At 60.7% G+C, this 23894-nt stretch overlaps 3 protein-coding genes across 5 annotated transcripts; 1 reads left to right on the forward strand and 2 right to left on the reverse strand.

Annotated features, from left to right (window-relative positions):
* The first annotated feature begins 27 nt into the window (after positions 1–27).
* Positions 28–4477, forward strand: PAQR6 (progestin and adipoQ receptor family member 6). 3 transcript variants are annotated; one of them, XM_043568029.1, is made up of 8 exons: positions 61–167; positions 1388–1463; positions 1889–2016; positions 2092–2297; positions 2426–2552; positions 2945–3041; positions 3121–3271; positions 3577–4477. In XM_043568029.1, the coding sequence occupies exons 2-8, from the start codon at positions 1413–1415 to the stop codon at positions 3849–3851; spliced, it is 1035 nt and encodes a 344-aa protein (XP_043423964.1). In that variant the 5' UTR covers positions 61–167; positions 1388–1412; the 3' UTR covers positions 3852–4477. The 3 variants fall into 3 exon arrangements, with proteins under 3 accessions (XP_043423965.1, XP_043423964.1, XP_043423963.1); XM_043568028.1 differs by lacking the exon at positions 61–167 and adding an exon at positions 694–792; XM_043568030.1 differs by lacking the exon at positions 1388–1463 and having other exon boundaries at positions 28–167.
* A 141-nt stretch (positions 4478–4618) lies between these two features.
* On the reverse strand, positions 4619–6752 carry LOC122475890 (bone gamma-carboxyglutamate protein). The gene is made up of 4 exons (XM_043568034.1): positions 5368–6752; positions 5186–5224; positions 5026–5095; positions 4619–4886 (listed from the first exon to the last, which is right to left on the reverse strand). The coding sequence occupies exons 1-4, from the start codon at positions 5435–5437 to the stop codon at positions 4757–4759; spliced, it is 309 nt and encodes a 102-aa protein (XP_043423969.1). The 5' UTR covers positions 5438–6752; the 3' UTR covers positions 4619–4756.
* A 128-nt stretch (positions 6753–6880) lies between these two features.
* On the reverse strand, positions 6881–23894 carry PMF1 (polyamine modulated factor 1). The gene is made up of 5 exons (XM_043568033.1): positions 23702–23894; positions 10248–10353; positions 9522–9622; positions 8453–8648; positions 6881–7329 (listed from the first exon to the last, which is right to left on the reverse strand). Exons 1-5 carry the CDS (start codon positions 23860–23862, stop codon positions 7276–7278), a joined length of 618 nt encoding a protein of 205 aa, XP_043423968.1. The 5' UTR covers positions 23863–23894; the 3' UTR covers positions 6881–7275.

Here is a 23894-nt window from a genome sequence, read left to right on the forward strand (position 1 = left end):
CTGGGATTGTTCCCTGGCTCCCTTTTGTTTCACTCGCCGCCCAGGCCTGGCCCGCCTGCCACTCTCCCTCGCGGCAGCCTGGCTGGCGGAGCCTGGGACTCTGCCGGAGCGGCCCTGGGCCCGTGGACCCACAGGCTTGGGAGCGCCCCCTCCCCCCCGAGCTCTGGGTAAGGACGCTCCCCTGAGGCTGTGACACCCGTTCTGGGGACCGGAGCTAAGGCGACTGCTCCCGCCCCTCCTCTGTCTCCACGCCTCCGGCACAAACTACTCCAGAGACCCTAGGCCCTCCCGCAAAGGGGGAAAGGGACTCTGAGGGGACCTAGGCCCCGGCGTGTTCCGTGTTCGCTGCCACCCGTCCCCCCGGGGGAGGTGGGGAGGTGGGCGGCGTGCAGGATAGGCCACACCACCCCCATCCCACTCCTGGGGGCGCGGGGGTGCCCTCGGGGGCCTCACCTAAAAGCTCGGCCAGGGCACGGGGATCGGAGACCCGGCACCCGGCTCAGGGGCAGAGGGCCTGGCAGCAGTGGAGGCTGGGGGGGCGGGGACCCAGCAGCGCCGGGGTCCGGCGTGCGCGCGGCGCAGACACAGCCTGGCCCGGCTGGCGGCAGGAAGACGGGCGGGGCTGGGCCGTATTGTTGCAGGGAAGTTGGGGCCTGGGGAGGGAGGGTCTTTCTCTCCCCCGGGGCGGCTCCACCCGCCCGGCTGGCCCAGCCCCTCCACCGGTGCCAAGGAATGTGCCTGGGAGAGGCCGGCGGGGCGGCAGAGCCGCGGCCACCCGGAGGCGGCGCGCAGGTCTGGAGCCGAGGGGTACGGGGCTCAGGAGGGTCGGGGACCCCGGGGTACGAGCGTAGTGTTTAGAGGAGAGCCAGGCATCCCGGTTCCTCGCCCCTCCCGCGGCCATCTGGCCTCTCCAGGAATTCTCCGCCAGCGTCATAAGTTTCCTCTGTTCAGCCAGGCTCTGCGGGCCGAGGGGCTTTCTGATGGTGGCACGGGGGTGCCGGGGCCCTCCCTGCGCTGACCTCCACGAGTCAGGGTTCTCCGGGGACAAAAAAACTGGGGGCTGGGGGCCTAGATCCAGGGTCTCGGGCCACTCACCGAGGCAGCCTTCCAAATGGGGAGGATCCTGCGCTCGCTCTGTCCTGGGCTGAGGCTGAGCAGCCCCTCTGGGGAACCGAGTGCTCCCGGCTGGGATGGAGAGTCGGGGAAGCGGGGCCGCCCCCCCTCCCCGGCCTGCGGGAAGCAGCTCAGTGGCCAGCTCCCACCCGCACGCTCGTAGGTGCCCACAGCCCACCCCGGGGCCCGGTGACCAGGCCTGGCCTGGATCTGGGTGAGAGGGGCCTGCGGATGCGGAGACCTGATCCCCCCTCACCCCGCACTTTGTCTCCAGGTCAGCGTGGAGGTGCCGGGTCACCATGCTCAGTCTCAAGCTGCCCCAACTCCTTCGCGTCCACCAGGTCCCTCGGGTGAGGGGCTTGACCCATCGACTCCCCCTCCCCAGTGCCGACTGGGGCAGAGGCTCTTCTCTTGGAGCCGCTGGGGAAGTCCTTCCTGCTGGCCGGCTCGTCCCTGCCGTCCCCCTGCTGAGGACCTGGCTGGCAACCCCTCCCGGAGCCCAGGATGCTCCTCCCTCCAGAATCCCCTCCTTCCTCAGGGCGCCCAGTCTGTGCCGCCCCCCTCCCGCCCCCTCCTATCTGGTCCCCTCCACCGGCTCTACTGTTTCTCATCTGCTTTCTGGGTATCGGCCGGTGGTAAGATGGGGGACGGTCGGTTTGGCTTTGAGGCCTTTGCGACCTCCAGCCCATTCTCTTGAACGCTGCTTCCGAGAGATCTCGGCGAGAGAAAGGGTCGGGCACAATGACGCCCCTCTGTCCCACCCGCCGCCGCACAGGTGTTCTGGGAAGACGGCATCATGTCAGGGTACCGCCGCCCCAGCAGCTCCGCCCGGGACTGTGTCCTCAGCTCCTTCCAGATGACCAACGAGACGGTCAACATCTGGACTCATTTCCTGCCCACCTGGTGAGGGGTGGCCCGAGGGGGCGCGGGGCGGGCGGGCCGGCGGGCCGGGCGGCGGCCTGAGCACCTGCCCCGCAGGTACTTCCTGTGGCGCCTGCTGGCGCTGGCGGGGGGCCCGGGCTTCCGCGCGGAGCCCTACCACCGGCCGCTGCTCGTCTTCCTGCTGCCCGCCTGCCTCTACCCCTTCGCGTCGTGCTGCGCGCACACCTTCAGCTCCATGTCGCCGCGCGCGCGCCACATCTGCTACTTCCTGGACTACGGCGCGCTCAGCCTCTACAGCCTGGGTGAGCCCCGCGGGGCCGGGGTCGCTCCGGGGGCGGGGGCGGGGGCGGGGGCGGCGCTCCCGGGGCGCGGCGGGGGCCCCCCCCTTCGGGCCTCAGCTCCCGCCCCTCCCCCTCCCCCTCCTCCCCAGGCTGCGCCTTCCCCTACGCCGCCTACTCCATGCCGGCCTCCTGGCTGCACAGCCGCCTGCACCAGCTCTTTGTGCCCGCCGCCGCGCTCAATTCCTTCCTGTGCACCGGCCTCTCCTGCTACTCCCGGTGGGTTCTCGGCCGGTGCGGAAGGGGAAGGCGGAGGGACGGGACAGGGCACCCCGAACACACCGGGGGCGAGCGACGGGGTACCCGCGCCTCGAGGTGGCCGACATGAGTAACAGGGCCTGTGCTTGCTGAGGATGCCACGGAGGGGGGGCGCCGGGGCGCACCCCTCGCCAGCGCCGCGCCTGCCCCGCCCCCTCGAATTCTCGCCACCCCGCCAGAGGAGGCAGGCGGCCGTCCCCCCCCCCCACAGGTGTGGCCGTTTCCAGAGGGGTCACGTGCCCTAACAGCACTGACATTCCATCCTGGCCAAAGGCCCCCTGTCCCTCTGTGACCGCCACCCCCGCCCCCGCCCGGAGAAAGGATGGCGACCGCCTCTCCCTCCCGCCCCTCAGGTTCCCCGAGCTGGAAAGCCCGCGGCTCAGTAAGATCCTCCGCACGGCCGCCTTCGCCTACCCCTTCCTGTTCGACAACCTGCCTCTGTTCTACCGGGTAAGGGGGCCTGCGGCTCGGACCTCCCCGGAGCCCCTCCCCAAGGCCGTCCCCACCAGCTCCGCTCTCCCTTTGCCAGCTTGGCCTGTGCTGGGACCCCGGCCACAGCTGCGGGCGGGAGGCGCTGAGCTCCAGCCACACGTACCACCTGCTCTGCGCGCTGCTCACCGGCTTCCTTTTCGCCTCGCACCTGCCCGAGCGGCTGGCCCCCGGGCGCTTCGACTACATCGGTGAGAGGGGCAGCCGCCCCGGGAAGGGGCGCGGGGACCGAGGGATCGGACCGAGGGGCGAGGGACGGAGGAGTGCTCCTGGAAGGGGCCCTGGTCCCGGCGCTCCCCTCCCCCTCAGGTGACCCCGGTAGCAAGGACACGAGGGGCCTCGTGCAGACCAGCTCGTTCACTGCTTCGTGAAGGTTTTCATATTCCCACTTTGGGGGGAGCAGCAGGCCCGGAGGACGAGGTGACGGGTCCCAGGGTGAGTCCGGGCCGCCCCGGGAATGGGCCGTGTGCCCTGACCTGCCCCACCCTCCCCGCAGGCCACAGCCACCAGCTGTTCCACATCTGCGCGGTGCTGGGCACCCACTTCCAGCTGGAGGCGGTGCTGGCTGACATGGGGTCTCGCCGCGCCTGGCTGGCCGCGCAGGAGCCCCCCTTGGGCCTGGCGGGCACGCTGGCCACGCTGGGCCTGGCGGTGGCCGGGAACCTGCTCATCATTGCCGCCTTCACGACCTCCCTATTTCGGGCCCCCAGCACGTGCCCCCTGCTGCAGGGTGGCCCGCCGGAGGGGGGAATGAAGGCCAAACAGCAGTGAGCCTGCCCTGGGGAAAGGCAGAGGCCAGGCCCCCCTCCCCCCCCCCCCATGCCGGGGAGGAGCCCAGAAGGGGCACATCGGAGCCTGGGGCCGAGAGTGACTGAGGGGAGGGGGCACAGGAGAGGAGGGCAGGGGGCAGGGGGTGCTGGCCATGAGCAGGAGGGGTCAGTGACGGTGCTCTCAGGGGGCTGGGGCAAGTGCTGAGGGTCTGAGAGGGGCAGTGCAAGCGTCCGGGGCTGGAGCGCCCCGGCTGGAGGCTGGGAGGGGAGGCCCTGGGCCCCGACACCTGGTCCCTTCCTGCCTACGAGTCTCTGCTGAGCCCAGGGGGGTCACTAACACCACTAACCTAGGCCTGCCTCGCGCGCTTGTGCCGGAGGCCCGCTGGCGCCCTCGCCTCCCAGATGGGCTGTTTGCCCACAGGGATGTGGTCTGTCAGTCCTGGTCACAGCCGTGTGCTCAAGGTGTCCAGGACCTTGGGTCTAAATTTGGGCGTCGTGGCTGGTGCAGGGGCTTGTGGGGGGAGGGGTGCTGGGCTCGAGGGGGAATCCTAATAAGACTTTTAGGAAGCTGCTTTCGACGCTTCCAGATGAGGCGAGTACAGTACAAATAAATAAGTCAACAGCGGACTCTGGGAAGCACTTTCTGGAACCAAAGAGCTCACACCGCCCCTCCACTCCCGTCCCCGCCCGCACCTTCCCTTCCCGCTCCTCCCTCCCCTCCCATGCCACGGAAGTCCACGGGCGGACAGAGACTCACAGCCCCACCAATTCCTCTTCTGGAGTTTATTTTGGAGCAGCGGGAATGCCGGGGGCCCCACACGTGCCGGGCAGGGAGGTCAGGGTGCCGGGAGGGGAGGGGTCCTGGGTGGGGAGTGGCAGACGGCGGAGGGGTGGGGGGCGCCTGCTCTAGACCGTGCCGTAGAAGCGCCTGTAAGCGTCCTGGAAGCCGATGTGGTCAGCCAGCTCGTCACAGTCGGGGTTGAGCTCACATATTTCCCTCTTGGGCTCCAGGGGGTCCGGGTAGGGGGCTGGGGCGCTGACGGCCCAAGAGAGTGGCATCAGCCTCCAAGAAACATGCCCACCCCCTCCGCCCACGGCCCTGGCAGACCCGGGTCCTGGCCTTCACCCCCCACCCCAGCCCGGATCCACGGCCACGGCCACGGCCCAGCACTCACCCCAGCCCAGGGGCCAGGTAGCGCCGGAGCCTCCTCACCACCTCACTGCCCTCCTGCTTGGACACGAAGGCTGTGAAACAGAAAGGCAGAGGTCAGATGGCTCTGGGGGCACGGTGGGCAGCCCCGCAGGCACGGCCCCCCACCAGGCCCTGCCACATACCTGCGCCTCGGCCTGACTCTGCACGGCTGGGCTTTGCATCTGCAAAGGAGAGGGCCCAGTTCACCCCTGCTCACCCCCCTGGGCCTCCCCTCCTCTCCCTGCACTGGGACTGAGCCTGCAGGAGGTGGTTAGACCCGGAGGGCGGCGGGAGGGGAGGTGGGGGCAGAGGTGGGGGCACTCACCTGCCGGGCCAGCTGGGCAGAGGCAGAGCACGGCCAGGGCCAACAGGGTGAGGATCGTCAGGGGCCTCATGGCGTGGCTGTCAGTGGCTGCCCAGGCTGCTGCTGGACTTCAGCTGGTCTGCTTCTCCCGCCAGCACCATTTTATACCCTGGGCTGCGCCCCGGAGGCGAGGGTGGGTCAGGGGGAATCTGCCAGGGCTATTTGGGGGTCATCCGCCCCGGCTCTGTAGGCCAAACCCCAAAGGATGTTGTGGTTGGAGCTGAGCTGCCTGGCCAGGCCCCTGGAAGTGATGGAGGAGGGTGTGGGCCGCCAGCCTCTGGACAGGCCCGGCCCCTCCCCACGGGGGTCACCTCAAGTCCCCCAGCCTCAGTTTGAGCACCAGCTGGGTGGAGTAGGAGGGGCAGGAGGGGAGAAAGGGGGGCTCGAGGCCTAAAATAGACTCAAGTAGAGCTAGACTGTCGCTCTAAGACTGTGATTTCCACTGAAGGCCTGTGGGCAGGAGCCAAACCCCAGGGAGGGAGGGGCCCAAGGCAGCGATGCCCTCGTTCACCCGGAGGCACCCTGCCCCGGCCAGACACCAGGGGGAGGCCTGGTGTGGGAGCTGCTCGGCTCTGCTCAGGCCTCGTGTGTCGGGACCGGAACCCAAAGCCAAGAGAGGTGGGCTGGGAGTGAGAGCAGGACAGCTCTTTTGTCTGGGGCGGTGGGGACCCTCTCCCCTGCCCCTCTGGCATGTGGGGAGGCAGAGCCAGTGAGGAGCAGGGAGAGGGCCCCTCTGCCTGGCCATACGGCCTCCCCAGTGTTAGCAACTGTGGGGACCTGTCTCCCAAGAGGCGGACATCCAGCCTGAAAAGGCCCATCCCAGCACACCTGGGAGCCAAGTCCCGCTCAGCCCAGCCTGGAGAGGAGGGAGGGTGTTCTCACGCCCGGCCCACCGCAGGTGGGGACCTGACCAGGCGCTCCCCGCCCGCCCCACCGCCCCGTGTTTGGATGCCGCGGCTCCACTGAGCTTAATTCGGGCCAGCAGGTGGCCAGCAAGGGCCACCTTGATGTCCGAGTGTTCCCAGTGCTCCCAGACAGACCACACCTGGCCTCTCCCCGGGGTGAGGCCCTCTCTGGGGCCCTGCCTGTACCCATCCCCTCACCGCTGGCCACAGGAAGCATCCATCCTGCCCGTGGCCGAGCCCCCTCCTGATGTCTGGCTGAGCCCTGGCCAGGGAAGGGGGCAGAGCACCAGCTACTCGGAGGGCCCACCCGCTGGCGTGCATGCTCACCGTGTGCACACCCCGGGGGAGGTGGGGGAGGTACAGAGCCTTTCTCACAATGAACCCAGACAGCAAAGAGGGGTGGAACCCAGGGGTCCAGCCTTCTGTGACAAGGTCTTCGCTGCCCTCCTGCACCTGATGGTCGGGTACGGCCTCCCCCCCACCCCCACCCCAGCCAGGGCTCTGAGAGCCAAGAGGGGTCTTGGCCTGGGAGAGGCCCCGCGGAGGAAGCACCCTCACAGATTACAGTGTAGGAAGTGCAGGAAGTTTATTTACGGATGTGGGGAGAACATGGCACGGGTCCTCAGGCTGGCCAGCAAGGGGGCAATCAGTGGAGAACGAACACAGACTCCCTGAGTGGGGGGGGGGGAGGGGAGGGGCTCAGGAGCAGGCGGGGACCTGACTCCTGGGATTGGAGCTGCCCAACAGTCCTAGTTACAAGGAAACAGGGAAGAATCTGAAGTGTGTGTGTGTGTGTGTGTGTGTGTTGGGGGGGACCCCAGGGGAGCCCCCAAAGCAGGATAGAGAGGCCTCATCCTCCAGCTAATTCCATCCCCACTCAGGGACTGGGCACCATGCCAGTGGTTCTCGGAGGCCAGGCCCTCGACCTCGACGGCCCTCTGCTCCTGGTCCGGCCGTCGCCTCCTCACTCCGGCTCCCCCAGCACAGCCACCAGCTCCTTCTGTTCTCTGTGCAGGGCCTGGCAGCAGTAGGAGGGAACAGACAGATGAGAAAATCCAAACCCTCTGCCTCCGCTGTGCTGGACTCCAGGCCTATGTCCCCCAGGACAACACAGAGGAGGGGGTCTTGGCTCATGTCACAGACCCAGCAGGGGCCCCCCTATTCAGCAGGTGTTCACGGCAGGCTGGGCGCCATGGCCACCGACGCTGGGCCTCCCCAGAGCAGCGCCCATCTTGAATAAGGGTCCCCAAAGTGTCCCTGTGATCCTTTGACCCCCATCAGCGATTTCTAGTGGAGGAACTTTCTTGACCTGACTGTGCTAGTGGCTGGGCCCAGGCTGAGCTCAGGCAGGGACCAGCTTCACATACGCCTCGGGCCCGCAGCGGCACAGTGGGTTATGAGCAGGGCCAAGAGAGAAGAGTGACTGGCGGCCTCGTGGTGACAGAGAGGGATGGTGGGGCAGCACCTTGCCTGAGGACTCAGCAGGGTGGCCCCAAAGTGCCCCGACACGGCGCCAGGCTGTGGGCCCTGGTCACGAGCACGCTGGGGCCTGCTTCCCCGGGGGCCCCGGAGCCAGGGAGGGGGTGATGACAAGAGGGAAAAGGCCAGCTTCTGGCCCTCGTCCTGCTGCGGGCCCTCCAGGGCTCAGGGTCCCGGCAGCCAGGGATCTGGGGACCCGCTGCCCTCCGCCGCAGGAAGGCCCGCCCCAGGAGGGGAGCCATCGGGTGGGAGAGAGGACACAAGCTGGACACCCGGACAGCGGAAGGAGCCCAACAGTGTGGCCACCGCTCAAGCCCTGCTGGCAACCCTTGACCGGAGCCACCTCTCGAGCCCGTAAGAAAACTCATGTTGTCTCTGTGGCCGTGCCCACTCCCTGGGTCCTCAGCCCGGTCACCCACTCACCCGCTTAGCCCCAGGGGACGTGGGCCACTCCCAAAGATTCCCTTCACCCTCGGAGAACACAGTTGTTGCACAGAGCACATGTATCACGTGTGCCGAAGGCTCTAGACATCATCCTGATGTACACGTTTTAAAGCTAGTGGGGAGGAGTTGTGTGGGGAACCCCATGTCGCCCCGACTAAGATGAGGTCGTGGCCCCCTGGGCCGGGAGTCTGTGCCCGAGGGTAGGGCCGGGCACTCACCTGCCAGGCCTGCTGCCGGGCCTGGCCCCGCCGCTGGAGCTCCTGCACCTGCTGGCGCCCGGCCACCACGGCCTCCGCCAGCCGCCTGTTCTCCGCCTCCTGTTTGCGCACGTGCCGCTGCAAGGCGTCCCGCTGCTGCCGGAAGTAGGGCACCAGGGCGCTGCGCAGGTCCGCCTCCGGGTTCCCGCTCGGGCGCCTGCGAGGCCACAGGGGGCACGGGGATGGGGCGAGTGGTGACCCTTTCCCCGGCACGCCACGCCCCCCCCCCCCCCCCCCCGGTCCCACGGCCGCCTCCGTCGTCCCCAGAACCACGTGCGCCCACCCCTCAGACACGGGGCTGGAGGGTGGCGTGGGCTGGGGCAGGATGACAGGAAAGGCCCCAGCAAGGGTTGGGTAACAGAGGAAGTTGAGGAAGACAGGCCTGGAGGCAAGAGTGGGGGGCGGGGCCTCTGAAGACCCCAAGTGAGGGGAGGGGGCGGGTCTGATGAGCAGCCGGGTGAAATGTCTTTTTCAGTTCTGTAACGTCATTCTCTTAAGTATTCTGGTCACAAAGCATAACAAAATTGGAAAGCGCAAGAAAGGTGTTTCGTCGCTCTGGCCTAACGTGCTGTTCAGGTGGGGAGGGTTGGGGGGAGGCAGGAGCTAAGGGCGCCTCCACCTTGCGCGGGACACCCCGGGAATGCTGCCCCAGGGGGAAGGTCTCTTGGGTCCAGTTCGCTGCTGATCTCGGGGCGTGTGGTGGGTGCTCCCTAAACATTTAAGTGGACGAGCGAATAAAACCCGGATGCCCGGGGCCAGCCGGGCCGAAGATCGCCAATGTGCCCTTCCGCCTCCCGCCGGCTATGTGCCCCGCGGGCCAGAGGGGTCCTGAAACGAGTCCCCCCAGGAAGGCTTTCGTCAGCCCGCCCGCGCCTGCATTGGGGCTCCCCTTCCCGGAGGGCACCACACGGGTGGCTGCGCCCCGAGTCTCAGGCGTGTGAGCCCTTGGCGGAAGCCCCGTCGGGATGCTGGGGGGGGCGGGGGGGGCGGCGGCCTCTTCCCGTGTGAGCCTCGCGGACCACCTTCTCACCAGGCCGGCTCCTCCTGGTCCTTGCGGTCTTCCACGATCTTGTCCAAGGCATTCAAGACGGCTTCCAGGTTCCCCTCCGCTTTGATTTCGGAGATTTCCTCCTGAAGAGAGAGCAGCAAAGGGCTGTAAGGACACCACACAAGCCCACAGTGAAAGTACAGGACTCAGTAACATGCCGGCGAATTCCTGTGCTGTGCCTTTGTACCCACACGCCCTCTTCTCTCCAGGGGACGTTAGTAACGAAGAACAGAAAGTGTAAGATGGAAAACATCTGAAAAGAGCCTGCCCATCACCCTGGGTGCCGCAGCCCCAGGCCCGGCGCACCCCGTGCCGGTGGCACAGAGGCGTCTGGGTGCTTCCGGGCCCCCCTGGCGCGTGCCGGCAGGGAGACAGAGCCCCCAAGAGGGGTCACGGTCACTGAAAGACCTGAACGCAGCGGCCTCTCTTGGGCTCCCTGTCGTACGCAGTTCCGCTGAATTCAACGGTTTGTTAAGCGCCCTGTCCGTGCCAGGCCCCGCACCAGGTGCTGGAGGTACGAAGGCGAGACGACCCAGCAGACAGTCATGATGCAGGAGGACAAGAGCAGGGGTGTCGAGGTGCCCATCCTTGGGAAGGAAGGGACGGCGGCCACCGTGGCCCGGCCACTGGGGACCCGCAGGGGCTGAGCGTACGGCCCTGCCTGCAGGACCCGAACCAGCACTGCCTGCCGGGCTCCCTGCCACTCACCCGGACAGACGTCTGCAACTGGGTGATAAACTTGTCGTAGATTCGTTGCGTCATCTCAGGCTGCAGCTGGTAGAGGCGCTTGTAACAGTCGGTGAATCTCTGGTAGCTGGTGGGAAGGAGAGCCAGCCCTCAGCAGCCGCCGGGGCGCCCCGCCCCGCCTCCCACGGCAGGGCTCCGGGCCGGGTCAGCCTCACGGCGCTGGTTAAAGGCGGTGGGTGCAAAGCGTCTCGCCTGCACCTCCGGTCACCGCAGACGGCTCAGCCCCACCTGACCACTCACTGCCTCTCCGCAGAGCCGCAGGGGAGCCCAGGGGTTACCCTCAAGGGTGGGTCACGATGGTCCAGCCACTCAAACCACCGGGGTGGAGGGCTTGCTCAGCCTCAGCGCCAGCCGCCTCCCCGGTTTCCAACCAGCTCCCAGGTGACACTGCTGCCGGTGTGGGTAGGGGTCCCGGAGAAACTCTGGTCGCTCCAGGCCCCTTGCTGGGCTGGATTAACATGTGGCCTCTGGGAGAGTTTTCCTGCCTCCTCAAAGGAGCCACAGAGGAAGGAACTGATGCCCTTTCTGGAGGACGTGACCGTATCCAGGTGATGCGTCCGGCTCCCGGCCACCGCAGGGGTCTCTGGCCTGAGGGCAGAGTTTATACCCTAAGGAGGCAGAACGGAAGGAGGGAAAGAACTGGGGTCTCTGAGGACATCGTCAAGCTGCCGAAGACGCCAAGCTAGAGTCCGCGCCTCTCGGGGCTGCTCGCTAGTGAAGGGATGGATGCCTCTTGTCGTTCGAGCCATTTCTAATCAGGTCTCCGGCAGCAGTGGCCGAGAGCATCTCGCTGCTACAGCCCTTATAGCTGGAAAGATCAGGGTACCCGGGACACTTCTGATGGTTGGCCGTCTTGCACAAAGTTAAAGTAAGTTAAAGAAGTCTCTTGCCTTTTCTCTCCCCACTCCTTGCTTGCCTGTCTCTCTCTACCTTCCCCCTCAGGCCCTTCCCCTTCTGCCTATGTCCGTGCTGGCCACCCACGGGCTACTGGGCGCTGGGCGGGAGGGAGGCCACACGGCCCTCCTGGAGCTTCTCGCAGGGAGGTGGCAGCAGTCACAGACACTCATGAGAACGTGGCGATGACCACTGTGGAGGGCACTTAGAAGGAAAAGGGCCACGGGCTTCAGAGTGTCACGGGGATCGCCATTAAGCTGGGGGCGGGTGGGGGTGGGGGTTCAGCGACAGCCTGTCTGATGAAGCAATGTTCAAATGACCTGCTGGAAGTGTCCAAGCCAGTGAGCGCTCAACCACACAAAAGCCCACGTCTGTGCTTGGCTGTGGGTCCGGATGTTCCTCAGCTGTGTGGCCAGGCTGGGATCGGGTCCCTGGAAGCCCGTGCGCAGCCCGCCCCGCCACCCCCCCTGCCACCGGGACTCACTGCTGGCCCTCGGCCGCCCCCCGCCCCCGTTCCTGCCCCTGAACAGGGGCTGTGAAACAGGTGACAAGGGAGAGCACACAGAGGCTTGCGAGGGACAGCCGTTACATCTTCAGGAGACACAGCCAGCACGGAACACTAAATTATATAATCTGGCAGTAAGTTACGTTCAAAACAAGGTACTAACTATTCAAAACACACGGCTTCCTAATCCTTCCAGCACATTTTCCTTGCGCGAGGCTGTTGGCGGCGTCCCCGTGGAAGCACTCTGTGACGGTGCCCAACCACCCATCTTTCCGCAGCTCTAGTGAGTATTTACGCCTCGGAAGCTGGCAAACACAGTCAGCCGGGGCTTTGTTTTCAGAGGGCCGGCTGCAAGCCTCTGCCGCCCGGCCCCTCTGCAGGAGGGACAGTCTCTCCCTGCTGGAGGGTACACATCGGACACTGGTGCACCTGGGGGCAAGGAACGGACGACCGGCACCCTTCGCCCTCGGCGGAGCCCTGGGCATCCTGTGGGGCTGCCGGCCCCCCTCGCCACGCAGTCTGTGGTTCACGAGGGATGTGGAGGGACGCAGGACGCCTGGCCAAGCCGGGCTGGAACTGAACCGGGTAATTGTGGCTTGAAACGGGCGCGGCCTGGACACCGGAGATCCTGCTCCTCCTGCCAGCGGCCCGCTGGACGGCAGAGGGTCTGAGCTGAGCCAGACCCCCTCTCCTGGGGGAGCCTCCAGTGCCGCCGGGGAGGCTTTCCCGAGGCCCCGCTGGGCTCAGAGCTCAGTGAGAGCAAAGCACGTTCGCACGCATCCCTGGACACGGAGCGCAGGCGGCCACGCCGGAGGCCAGTGTCAGGGCACAGGAGGACAGGGATCCTTGCTTTGTATTTTTCCAGCTTGACTGTAGAAGTTGAAGGCTGCGGCACGACGGGGCCTGGCTCACGTGTGCGGTGAAAAGATGGCCGCCAGAAGTGCAGTTAACATCCATCATCGTCTGGCAGAGACACAAAGTTTTCCCCTCGTGCTGAGGACGCTCCGACCCCCTCCCCACAGAGCAGCGTGAACCGTGGGCACCACGTGGTACACCTCGGGGTACTCCCTCGTCCTCCAGCCGGACCCTCGGGCCTGTGTCCCCCTTCATCCAACCCCTCCCCATCGCCAGGAGTTCTTTTCTTGAGAGCAGGTGCGGGCCTGGGAATGGTGTGAACGCCCTTGTGAATTTCTGGGAAAAATGCTCTCAGGGAGAAGCAGGAAAAGTGATGCATTTCCAAGCGGCCCCCTACCGCAAAGTCAAATTTTGTCTTGTCAGGTAAACTAATATCCCTGTGGGCGGGCACGCCATCTGCAACATCACCGGGATCTCCAGGCTGTCCAGAGCTGTGACCACCCTGCAGACCAGGGGCTGGGGCTGAGGGGAGGCCTGCCCCACCACTCCCAGCCATCTCTCCACCCTGGACCCCAGGCTACTGGGCCCGGGCTACTTGGGCGGAGGAGTACTCCCTCGTGAGCTTCCCCGGTGGCCTCTCTGCCAAGCCCCCCTCTGCCCTCTGCTGGAGTGGTCTCCTGGCCTTGGCCTTCCAAGGGGACACAAGGGGCTACCCAGCTATGGGCTGGGCACTGCACACTGGTTCTGAGGACTCCCGGCCTGTCCTTTTGTCTGGGTCCAAATCATACCTCTACCACTCATCTGATGGGTGATCTCTGACAAGTTCTTCACCTTTATAAGCCTCAGTTTCTGCCTCTCTCAAATGGGAATAATAACTGTATGTACCGTGCCTAGCACATTGAAAAGCTCCATGTTAGCCACGGTTATTATTTTTTTAATTTTTAAAAATGTTTATTTTTGAGAGAAAGAGAGAGCGTGCGCACGAGCAGGGGAGGGGCAGAGAGAGAGGGAGACACAGAATCCAAAACAGGCTCCAGGTTCTGAGCTGTCAGCACAGAGCCCGACACGGGGCTCGAACTCACAGACTGCGAGATCATGACCTGAGCCGAAGTCGGATGCTCAATCGACTGAGCCACCCAGGCACCCCTAGCCACAGTTGTTACTATTAATTTCAAAAGAACGGCCCCCACTTCCCCCTCAGAAGTGTCCAGCAGTAAGTTGGCTTCCCGAGTCAAGACGTCTCCTCCCCTACAGAAGGCAGGCGCTTGGCAAATGCATCCTGGTGGCAACCCTGTGGCAGAACAACACACTGGCCCCACTACAGAGAAAAGGCTAAACTGTGCCCTCCCAAAGGGTTACTTTTGTTATCAGTGGAAGTTTCTTCTTCAAAACAAAGATGACTATATTAACTGGTTTTAATCTATTTTTTCTCTTATACTTAAAAATTTTTTTTAAGCTTTTTTTTCCATTTATTTATTTTTGATAGAGACAGAGCACAAGTGGGGGAGGGGCAGAGAGAGAAGGAGACGCAGAATCCGAAGCAGGATCGAGGCTCTGAGCTGTCGGCACAGAGCCCGACGCGGGTCTCAAACCCACAAACCGTGAGATCATGACCTGAGCTGAAGTCGGACACTTAGCCGACTGAGCCACCCAGGTGCCCCTAAGTTAATTTTTAAGTAATCTCTATGCCCAACGTGGGTCTTGACCTTACAGCCCGAGACCAACAGTTGCTCGCTCCACGGACTGAGCCGGCTGGGCACCCCTCTCTCTTAAATTCTTACTCTGCAACATCTGAGTCACCTTCACTGGTTTTGAAATGCTTCACGGAAAAAGCATTGCACTTACTGCACTAAAAACTCACTGCAAATTGAGTTATCACATAAGTTTAACTTTTAAAAACAATTGACTGCAGAATATTTAAGCCCAGCGTCCAGCCCTCCGTGGTGTGTTAACCTGCCCGCCAGCGCCTGTTCGCGGAGTGGCCAGCAGAGGGCGCCCGGTCCCAGCCCCGCCCCCTCGTGCTTCTCTGCGTGCTTCTGCACCGCCCTGTCCTTGGTCCCCGGGCTGCCACCAGAGAAAAGCTTCCTGGTGACAGCACCGGTCCATGATTGGTGATAACTGCGGCAGAAAGTTATCCTGTAAAAATTAATCTTAAGGCTGCCGCTGGCTCAGTCGGGGGGGGCATGCTTCATCTCGACCCTTCATCTCCGGGTGAGTTCGAGGCCCACCTTGGGTGTAAAGATGACTGTAAAAAAATCTTAAAAAAAAAAAAATCCTAATTTTAATTAGGTCTTTAGGTTTTTAGGCCCCTTGGGCTAACCTAACTTTTTATTACTTGGATTCTTTGGCAACTGCTAGAAGCTTAATAGTGAGAATCTGAAATTGGGATACTTTTTCTGAAAAAGACTTTTTTTTCCAATACGATTTTTACTTGTTTACTTTAGACAGAGCATGCACAGGGGGAGAGGGGTGGGAAGGCGGGGGGCGAGAGAGAGAGAGAGAGAGAGAGAGAGAGAGAGAGAGAGAGAGAGAATCTTAAGCAGAATCCACACTCAGTGGGGAGCCCAACCTGGTTCCATCCCATGGTCCTGAGATGATGACCTGAGCTGAAATCAAGAGCCAGATGCTCAACCCACTAAGTCACCCAGGTGTCCCTGAAAAAGACTTCTGATTTGATAAATATTTGCATGCAGATAAAAATGTCCATCAAGGTAACTCTACAGTAGTCCCCTTATCCACAGGGTACATGTTCCAAGGCCCCCAGTGGATTCCTGAGGCTGCAGAGGGTACTGAACCCTACATACACTATGTTCTCCTCCTGTGCATACATACATACCTGTGATAAAGTTTAACTTATAAATTAGGCACCATAAGAGATGAACACCAGCACAAAAATAATTGTCCTATATAACATCGCTATAACAGCATACTGGAGTAAAAGTTACATGAATGTAGTCTTTCTCTCTCTCTGAATACCTTATTATTATTATTATTATTATTATTATTATTATTATTATTATTTTGGTGGGGCAGAGAGGGATTTATTGGGGTCTCCTGGATGGAGCTGGGATGGCTGGGGTCTGGAACTACTCATCGGACGCCACCCAAGGACTGCATGGACCGTGATAAAGCCAGGAGCAGCATCTGGGGCATGGGGGAGGGTGTTCCCATTGGTGAGGGCGACCTGAGCGGTAAGGCGTGGGTGGAGAGATTATGAACTACTACTGTGGCCAGGACTTTGGTCACCAGATGGAGGTGGGGGGAGTCCTATGACACACCAGGCTCACACATCACTTGTCAAGGACCTCACCCACCCAGAGCCTCAGGGAGCAGGTGCACGCCTCCCTGAGGAGAAAGGACGCTGTCAATGGTGGTGTCGGGGTCACTAGGAGGTCTCTCTCTCAATATGTGACTGTACTATATTCACTTTCCTCCTGTTGATGAGGTCCAGTGATGAAATGCCCACGTGACAGGTGAAGGAGGTGAAGGATGGAGGCATGTGACAAGCTGCTCTCTACTCCTGACAGTGAGCAGATGTCAGAGGGAGGAGCCTCTGCTTCGGGACCGTGGCTGACAGTGAGTAACTGACACTGCGGAACGCAACTCTGGATAAGGGGACTACTGTATTCGTTCATTCATTCGACAAACACCAAGCACTGAGCACGTGCCAGGCCCAGCCATGGTACAGACCCAAATGTGCCCCAGCGTGGTCCCCGCCCTCAGAGGGGACACTGTTTAAAAGACAGATCAATCCCAAGAAAACGAGGCTGGGGTAGCCGGCGGGTGGGGGGAAGGGGTGGCTTGCAGGGAGCTCAGGGAAGATTCCCTGGAGGAAGCAGCATTTGAAGCCTAAGAGGGAGGCAGGAGTCGAAGACCCAGGCAGCACAGCTGAAGAGGATGTGCGACAAAGTAGCACCGGGTGACATTTGCTGGGCGTGGGCCGAGCACTCACACGCAGCCTCTCTAACCGCCTTGATAACACTCTGGGGCAGGTTCTCCTCTCACCATCCCCAGTTTTCAGATGAGGGAGCTGGCCCAAGCTTGCACGGCTGGGACCTGCTGGGGCCACCCGGCTCGGGATCAGGTGCCTCGGGCCCACGGCCGGTGGGGAAGGCAGGGAAGGGCAGACAGGAGCTAGAAAAGGGTTTAAGCGGGATGCAGTCTGCGCTGTAGGCAGCTCCCGCAGGCTGCGGCGGGGCACGGCGGGGTGATGACAAGACACAGGGGGGACAGAGGGCTGTGGGAAGAGCATGGGCTGAAGCCGCAGTCGGGAGTCACACGTGCTTCAGGGACAAGTCACTGCCAGCAGCACGGCACGTGCACAAAGAGGGGGAGATAGTCGGGAGGTGTTTATTTTGTGGGAACGCTTGATCTGTTAAATCACACTCTTTCCCTCCAGGAGCCGGTTCCTAAGAACAACACTGGGGCCGGCTCCCGCCCAGGGGCAGGCGGTCAGTTCTGCAGAAGTCAGGTTCCACAGACCCAACAGGCATAGCACACCACTGGGCCAGCCCGGGGACAGCCAGCACTCAACCACTTTGGGCCCCCACTTTGGGCCCCCGCCCGTGGCATGGCACCTGCAGCAGACCCCGCTTTCTGCCAAATGGGGCCAACCGGTCTTTGCCCGGGCCCCCCACTGCCTCTAGCCAGTAGCCCCTCTCCTCTCAGTGCACGGAGGGGGAATGGCCTCATCTGCCTGCTTTAGCTAAACAGGAGAAGGGTGGTTTCTCAGCAGGTCCAGGAACCTGTGAGGACAAAAGAGAACCCTTCCTTTTTGACAACAAGGCACAGGTCACAAATGGTAAGCTCCAATAGAGCCGTGTTTCTGTGTTCTGATGCCCAAGACAGGACAGGTGGGGTCTTTGCCATGGCCGACCGAAGGAAAGGAAGACAGTGGCAGGGGGTCCGTCTGATCCGATGGCCCAGCGAGGCCCATAACCTTCCAGGCATTCTGGGGTGGATCATGTAACTTGCCTCTTTGTCAAGCTGATACGTACATGAAAAATACGCTGAGTTGTAGGGAAAATCAATCTAGGGTTTAAAATATCCTTTTGGATACCCAACATGTGAATAAACTAGCTTGCACTATGTAGAGACTCCTGTCCCGGGAGAAGTACTTGGTCTTTGAGAATGAGGACTTTTAACTTAACGGCTTGGGAGAGAGTCAAGTATTTGCATACGTGACCTTTGTCTAGCCCTTTCTGTGTGGAAAGCAGCTGCAAGTTTCTATTTAAGCACACAGAGGGATGGGGGTCCTGGCTAGGAGAAGCGGCGGGGGAGAGCAGGTCGAGGCAGAGGAGCTCCTGTGCACGTGTGCCCGCAAGAGTGCACCTGCTGCCCTGACTGAGCTGGAGACACAGGGAGGGGCCGAGGGGTGCATGGCCTTGTGTGCTGAGCTAGGGAGCTTATGTTTGATTCTGGAAGCAGCCCTGAGCCAAATAACCTTTTTTTTTTTTTTTTAATGTTTGTTTATTTTTTTTGAGAGAGAGCGTGAGCTGGGGAGGGGAGGAAAAAGAGGGAGACACAGAATCCGAAGCAGGCTCCAGGCTCTGAGCTGTCAGCACAGAGCCCGATGCAGGACTTGAACTCGCTGACTGCGAGATCATGACCTGAGCTGAAGTCCTACACTTAACTGACTGAGCCACTCAGGCGGCCCACCAATTAACCCTTTGAAGCAGAAGGACCTCCAGTCTGAGCGGTAAGGGAGGGACAGGACTGAGGCTGGAGGGCCAGGGTGGAGGCTGCCACAGCAGTCTAGGCAGGTGGCCCTGAACCTAAGCACCGGTACACAGGTGGAAAGGAGGAGACTGGGGAGGGCGGTGCGAGCCCATGGGGCTGTGGCTGACGGGGACAAGGGACGGGTGAGGACCCTCAAACCTCTGGCCCAGACAATGGGCACACGGTAGTATCTTCAACCCAGTTAGGGAGCAGCCATCCTGTCTCCACCGTGCTGAGCTTGATGGCTGTGTGGACACCAAGGGGCCATCTCCAGTGTAGACTGTGGAGACAGAGGTCTGGAGCTTGGCAGAGAGATGCAGCTTGGGAATCCTCGTGCATTCCAAAAGCACCTACTGAGCGTCTCCTATGGGCCAGGCACCGTGATAAGCAATGAGTGGAGAGTGGCCAGTGGAATAGACCAGAACCTGTGCTCAGGACCTTACGTTTAATGTGGGGAAGACAGACCCCGGAGCTGTGTCCTGGGGAAAGTGCTGCGAAGGAATAACATCAGGTGTTGTGACCAAGCATAACCAGAGAGAAAGAAGGCTTTAGAGAAGGTCTGGGAAGAAATGGAGGAAACCATCCCCGGGGAGCCTACGTCAAATGCAAATGCCCTGACCTCACAGGAAAGGAGGAGGTCTGATTATGGGTGAGGGGGTGACAAGAGGCAGGCAAGGACCAGAGCGTGCGGGGTCTTGGGAGCGAACGTAAGGAGCAGTGGACACTGAAGCACCTGGACATCAGACGGGACGCAGAGGTGACAGGAGGAAAGTCCAATGCTCACATCTAAGGTCAAGGAGAGGAAGAGGAGCCCAGGAAGGCAGAGGGGCAGAGCCTGGTGTGGAAACCAAGGGACAAACGTCAAGGACAGGGAGGTGGTTAACGGGGTCAGCTACCACAAGGAGAGCAAGGAGGATCAGGAGGAGAAAATATCCACGGGACTTATCGACGAAGAATTACACATGACCTTGAAAGGAACAGTTTCCAGGGAGACAAACCTGGGGTGGGACTAGAGCCTGGAAGGGGGATCTGCAGCTGCAGCCTTGGGTGTAAAGGGAGGGACGCTGCTGGTGGGGGCCGGGGGGACGCGCGACCAGGTCTCTCTCAGCCAGATCCACAGTCAGGGCAACTCCTTCTGCTGACCTCAACTGTCTCTACAAACCGGGTGCCAGGGGTCATTCTCACTGCGAGGGGCTGGGGCGGGGGGGGGGGGGGCAGGGGAAGGGCCTGAGGGACGTCATGGAGATTTACAACAGCTGCCCTGAGAAGGCACCAGCACTGGCCGGGGCCCAGCCTGGGCTCTTTGGAGGCTGGCAGTGAGGAGCTTGTTTGGGATTCTCTCTCTCTCTGTCTGCCCCTCCCCAACCTCTCACGCTCTCTCGATCAAAATTAAGAAAAACTTAAGAAAAAAAATTTTTAATTAAAAAAAATGGAGTGGCTTCAAAACAAAACGTTCAGATTAGCTAATATTGTAATTGTTATTTTTAAATGACTATAAAATGTAACATGTCAACTACTCAACTGCAATTTTTTTAATGCTTATTTAAAAAAAATTTTTTTAATGTTTATTTTTATTTTTGAGAGAGAGAGAGAGACAGAAAGAGAGACAGAGCGTGAGTGGGGCAGGTGCAGAGAGAGAGGGAGACACAGAATCCCAAGCAGGCCCCAGGCTCCGAGCTGTCAGCCCAGAGGCCCCCTGGTTGCTTCACCTCCTGAACCGCCAGACATGACCTGAGCCAAAGTTGGCCTCTTAACCAACTCAACCACCCAGGTGCCCCTAAATGTTTATTTATTTATTTTGAGAGAGAGTGGGGAAGGGGGAGAGAGAGAGAGAGGAGAGAGAATCCCAAGCAGGCTCCACACTGTCAGTGCAGAGCCTGATGTGGGGCTCGCTCCCAAAAACCAGGAGATCATGACCTGAGCTGAGATTAAGAGTTGAACACTCAACTGACTGAGCCACCCAGGTGCCCCTATTTATTTGTTTTAAGATCTCATTCTTTTAAGCAAGTTCTAAACCTAACACTGGGCTTGAACCTACAACCCCGAGATCAAGAGTCACACACTCTACTGACTGAGCCAGCCAGGTGCCCCTAGTCAACTGCAATTTTAATACAATTAGATAAAAAGTATATTCGATGTGGGATATGGATGCTTCCTCCCATAACCTGATTTTATTTATTTATTTATTAAAAAAAATTTTTTTTAATGTTTATTTTTATTTTTGGGACAGAGAGAGACAGAGCATGGACGGGGGAGGGTCAGAGAGAGGGAGACACAGAATCTGAAACAGGCTCCAGGCTCCGAGCTGTCAGCACAGAGCCTGACGCGGGGCTCGAACTCACAGACCGCGAGATCACGACCTGAGCCAAAGTCGGCCGCTCAACCCACTGAGCCACCCAGGCGCCCCCCATAACCTGATTTTAAAATTTACCATTATATTGGGGCGCCTGGGTGGCACAGTCGGTTAAGCGTCCGACTTCAACCAGGTCACGATCTCGCAGTCCTTGAGTTCAAGCCCCGCGTCAGGCTCTGGGCTGATGGCTCGGAGCCTGGAGCCTGTTTCCGATTCTGTGTCTCCCTCTCTCTCTGCCCCTCCCCCATTCATGCTCTGTCTCTCTCTGTCCCAAAAATAAATAAACGTTGAAAAAAAAAATTAAAAAAATAAAATAAAATAAAATTTACCACTATAATGTGATAATTTTCCATGATTCAGTATTATTCAAAATGGAATTTTAAAGCAGCAGAGTACTTTATTAGTTATTACACTTGAGCGACCACCATTCTTCAAATGTTGGATGTTTTAGGTGGTTTTCAATCATTTTCCACTGAACACTGTCCTATCCTTTGCAGATAAGCTTTTTTTGAACTCATTATTTTGAAATAGAGATTTGTAAGAAGTTGCCAAGAAATGGACCTTCCACGATGTGACATCTTGCACAACTATAGCACAATATCAAACCACAACCCCACACTGGCTCATTCAGACCTCAACAGTTAGGGTACCTTTGTTTGTGTGGACATCTTTGTAACTTTATCACACGTGTAACCGTGTAGACCTACTTACTACCTCGGTCAAGATACTGGACGCTTCTTAAAGACTTGACGTGAGTTGGAGTCTCAAAAAAATCACCCTCGAGGGGCGCCTGGGTGTCACTTAAGCGTCCGGCTCTCGATTCTGGCTCGGGTCGGGATCTCATGGTTTGTGAGCTCGAGCCCCGCGTCAGGCTCTGCCGGTGTGTGGAGCCTGCTTGAGATTCTCTGTCCCTCTCTCCCTCCGCCCTTCCCGTGACCTCTCTCTCAAAATAAATTAACTTAAAAAAAGTAAACAAATGCACAAATAAGGAAAACGAGTCTGAGAAAAATAATACAAAAAAAAAAAGCTGGAGGAAGTGAGCAGGCTGTTCACAAGAGAAGCCAAAGGCCTCACGAGGGTGCGAGGAGACGTCCGCAGCTGTGAGGGAGCAGGGGTGTGCAAACCGCGACAGCGAGATGCCCTTTGACACCTTCAGAATGGCGGGCGCTCGGTGCCGGTGAGGACGCAGGCAACGGGACAGCTTTTCTGGAAGGCAGCCTGACCGAACACGGGCAGGTGTGAACCTCGGAATCCGGGGACCCCTCTCTGTTACCTGCCCGCCAGAGCTGCTAGCTAGCGCCAGCACAAGGGCATTGGCCGTGGCAGGACCCGTGGGGGAGGGACCCGGAGGCAAGCGGGTGTCTGCGACGGGCCTGGGTAAGTGCGTGATGCACATCGCGGAACGAAAGGCGGCAAGAGAAGCCCCGAACCATAAGCCCTCCCAGAACAGGGCTAGGTGGGAAAGGGAGAAAGGGGAGGGGAGGGGAGGGGAGGGGAGGGGAGGGGAGGGAGGAAGAAGGGAAGGGAAGGGAGGAAGAAAGAAAGGAAGATGGATGTTGGGTGAAAAAAGACAGATGTAGCTCAACACCACGCACGGGAACTTCGAACGTGCACGGACAAAACAACGTACTTTACAAGGATACAAACAGACTCAAAAGTCGCTTCCGCGCACTCACGCGAACCCAGGCCCCCACCCCCATCCCCCTGCTCTCTTCCTTTAGCCTGGTTTATTTTTCTTCCTGGCACCAGAATGCCTGCCTACCCCATGAGAGCAGGGACCTTTCTGTCTCGACCGCCTATCTCCAGCTCCTAGAACAGAGCCTGGGACACTGTCGATGGTCAGTATGCATCTGTACACGAATAAATGGAGGAAGCGGGGCCTATGGAGAGGGGAGGGGAAGACAAGAATGAGCTGGGGGGGTTAGGGGGTATCTAAGCAAACAAACAAGGGAGGAACCCTGCCTGGACATTTCGTGGTGGCGTGCCATGACGGGCCCATAAAAATAATTACAAATTAGGGGCGCCTGGGTGGCTCAGTCGGTTAAACATCTGACTTTGACTCAGGTCATGATCTTGCTGCTGGTGGCTTCAAGCCCCGTGACCGGCTCTGTGCTGACAGCCCAGAGCCTGGAGCCTCTGCCTCCGGTTGTGTCTCCCTCTCTCTCTGCCCCTCCCCCACTCATGCTCTCTCTCAAAAATAAACATTAAAATTTTTTAAATGACAAATCACTTTATCAAATTCATTACTCCATAAACTATATCTGGCATGAACAGGCCCTCACTTGCCCTCCTAGAAGCCCTCTGCCAGCTCCTAGAAGGCCCTGGCCACCTCAGGGCCTTTGCACAAGCTGTCTCCTTTGCCAAGGAGCTCTCCCCCTAGCTCTTCAAGAGCTGGTTCCTTCTCATTCTTCCAGTTTCTGCTCAGCGTCACCTGGTCAGAGCGGGCTCCCTTTCCCCACGCCGCCCTCTGTCACATCACCTGTTCAGCACCTCCTCAAGCCCAGTGATTATTTTGTTTCCCGCAAGGGGTGCAGGCCCCGAGCCAGGCCCTCGTCTGCTCTGCCGCCTCCCCACCTCCTGCCACCGTGCCCGGCACACGGCGGGCGCCCGAGCGTTCGCTGAGTGAACCGGTGAGCGGAGGGGCAATCTCAAGGGCAGGGCCAAGGCGCGGCGCCAGGGGACGAGGCGAGGACGGGGGTCTTGCAGGCATCCGAGCGCGGGCAACCCCCCCCGAACACCCGCCAGCCTCAGCCCTGTCCGCCCGGGACACCGAGCGAGGTGGGCGGGGGGGGGGGGGGGGGGCACCACCCGGGGAGGAAGGCAGCGCCTCTCCCTCAGTGACAGCTCCGCACTCCCGCGCCCCCCTTATTTCCGCATCCGGCCGCCCCCCGCCACCGGCACCTCCGGCCCGGACCACCGCGCGGTCCCGCCCCAAGGCGGCTGCGCGATCACGCGACTGCCAACGGGGGACGCCAGGCCACGTGAACAGGCCGCCGCCGCGCCCTCGGGGTCTGGCGGGGTCGAGACGCGGCCGGCCCGCACGAGCCCTCCCCGGTCGGCCTGACGTCCGTCTGGCTCCCTCCGCCTTACCTCCCGGCGGCGACCAGCTTCTGGAGGAAGGTATCCACCAGAGTGTCGAGGAGCTTCACCCTGGGCACGGTGGTGCCGGGGGGCACGGATTCCCGGGACGGCCCGTCAGGCCCCTTTCCCTCACAGCCGCCGCCTGCGTAGCTGCCGCGCGCTTCGGCCATGTTGAAGTCGCCGCGCGAAACCAAACTGGCTC

The sequence above is a fragment of the Prionailurus bengalensis genome, chromosome E4, assembly GCF_016509475.1.
Source record: "Prionailurus bengalensis isolate Pbe53 chromosome E4, Fcat_Pben_1.1_paternal_pri, whole genome shotgun sequence".
In the NCBI taxonomy this organism is placed as follows: Eukaryota; Metazoa; Chordata; class Mammalia; order Carnivora; family Felidae; genus Prionailurus; species Prionailurus bengalensis.

Bases quoted from the DNA above. Each gene is read 5' to 3' on its own strand.
- PAQR6 (XM_043568029.1), top strand. From the start codon at position 1,413: ATGCTCAGTCTCAAGCTGCCCCAACTCCTTCGCGTCCACCAGGTCCCT. The intron at 2,298-2,425 runs GTGAGCCCCGCG...CCTCCTCCCCAG, and splicing joins GCTCAGCCTCTACAGCCTGG to GCTGCGCCTTCCCCTACGCC. The intron at 3,042-3,120 runs GTAAGGGGGCCT...TCCCTTTGCCAG, and splicing joins ACCTGCCTCTGTTCTACCGG to CTTGGCCTGTGCTGGGACCC.
- LOC122475890 (XM_043568034.1), bottom strand. From the start codon at position 5,437: ATGAGGCCCCTGACGATCCTCACCCTGTTGGCCCTGGCCGTGCTCTGC. The intron at 5,096-5,185 runs GTATGTGGCAGG...TCTGTTTCACAG, and splicing joins AGAGTCAGGCCGAGGCGCAG to CCTTCGTGTCCAAGCAGGAG. The intron at 4,887-5,025 runs GTGAGTGCTGGG...TTGGGCCGTCAG, and splicing joins TACCTGGCCCCTGGGCTGGG to CGCCCCAGCCCCCTACCCGG.
- PMF1 (XM_043568033.1), bottom strand. From the start codon at position 23,862: ATGGCCGAAGCGCGCGGCAGCTACGCAGGCGGCGGCTGTGAGGGAAAG. The intron at 8,649-9,521 runs GTGAGAAGGTGG...GTGGCCTCGCAG, and splicing joins GACCAGGAGGAGCCGGCCTG to GCGCCCGAGCGGGAACCCGG. The intron at 7,330-8,452 runs GTGAGTGCCCGG...TACTGCTGCCAG, and splicing joins CCCGGCAGCAGGCCTGGCAG to GCCCTGCACAGAGAACAGAA.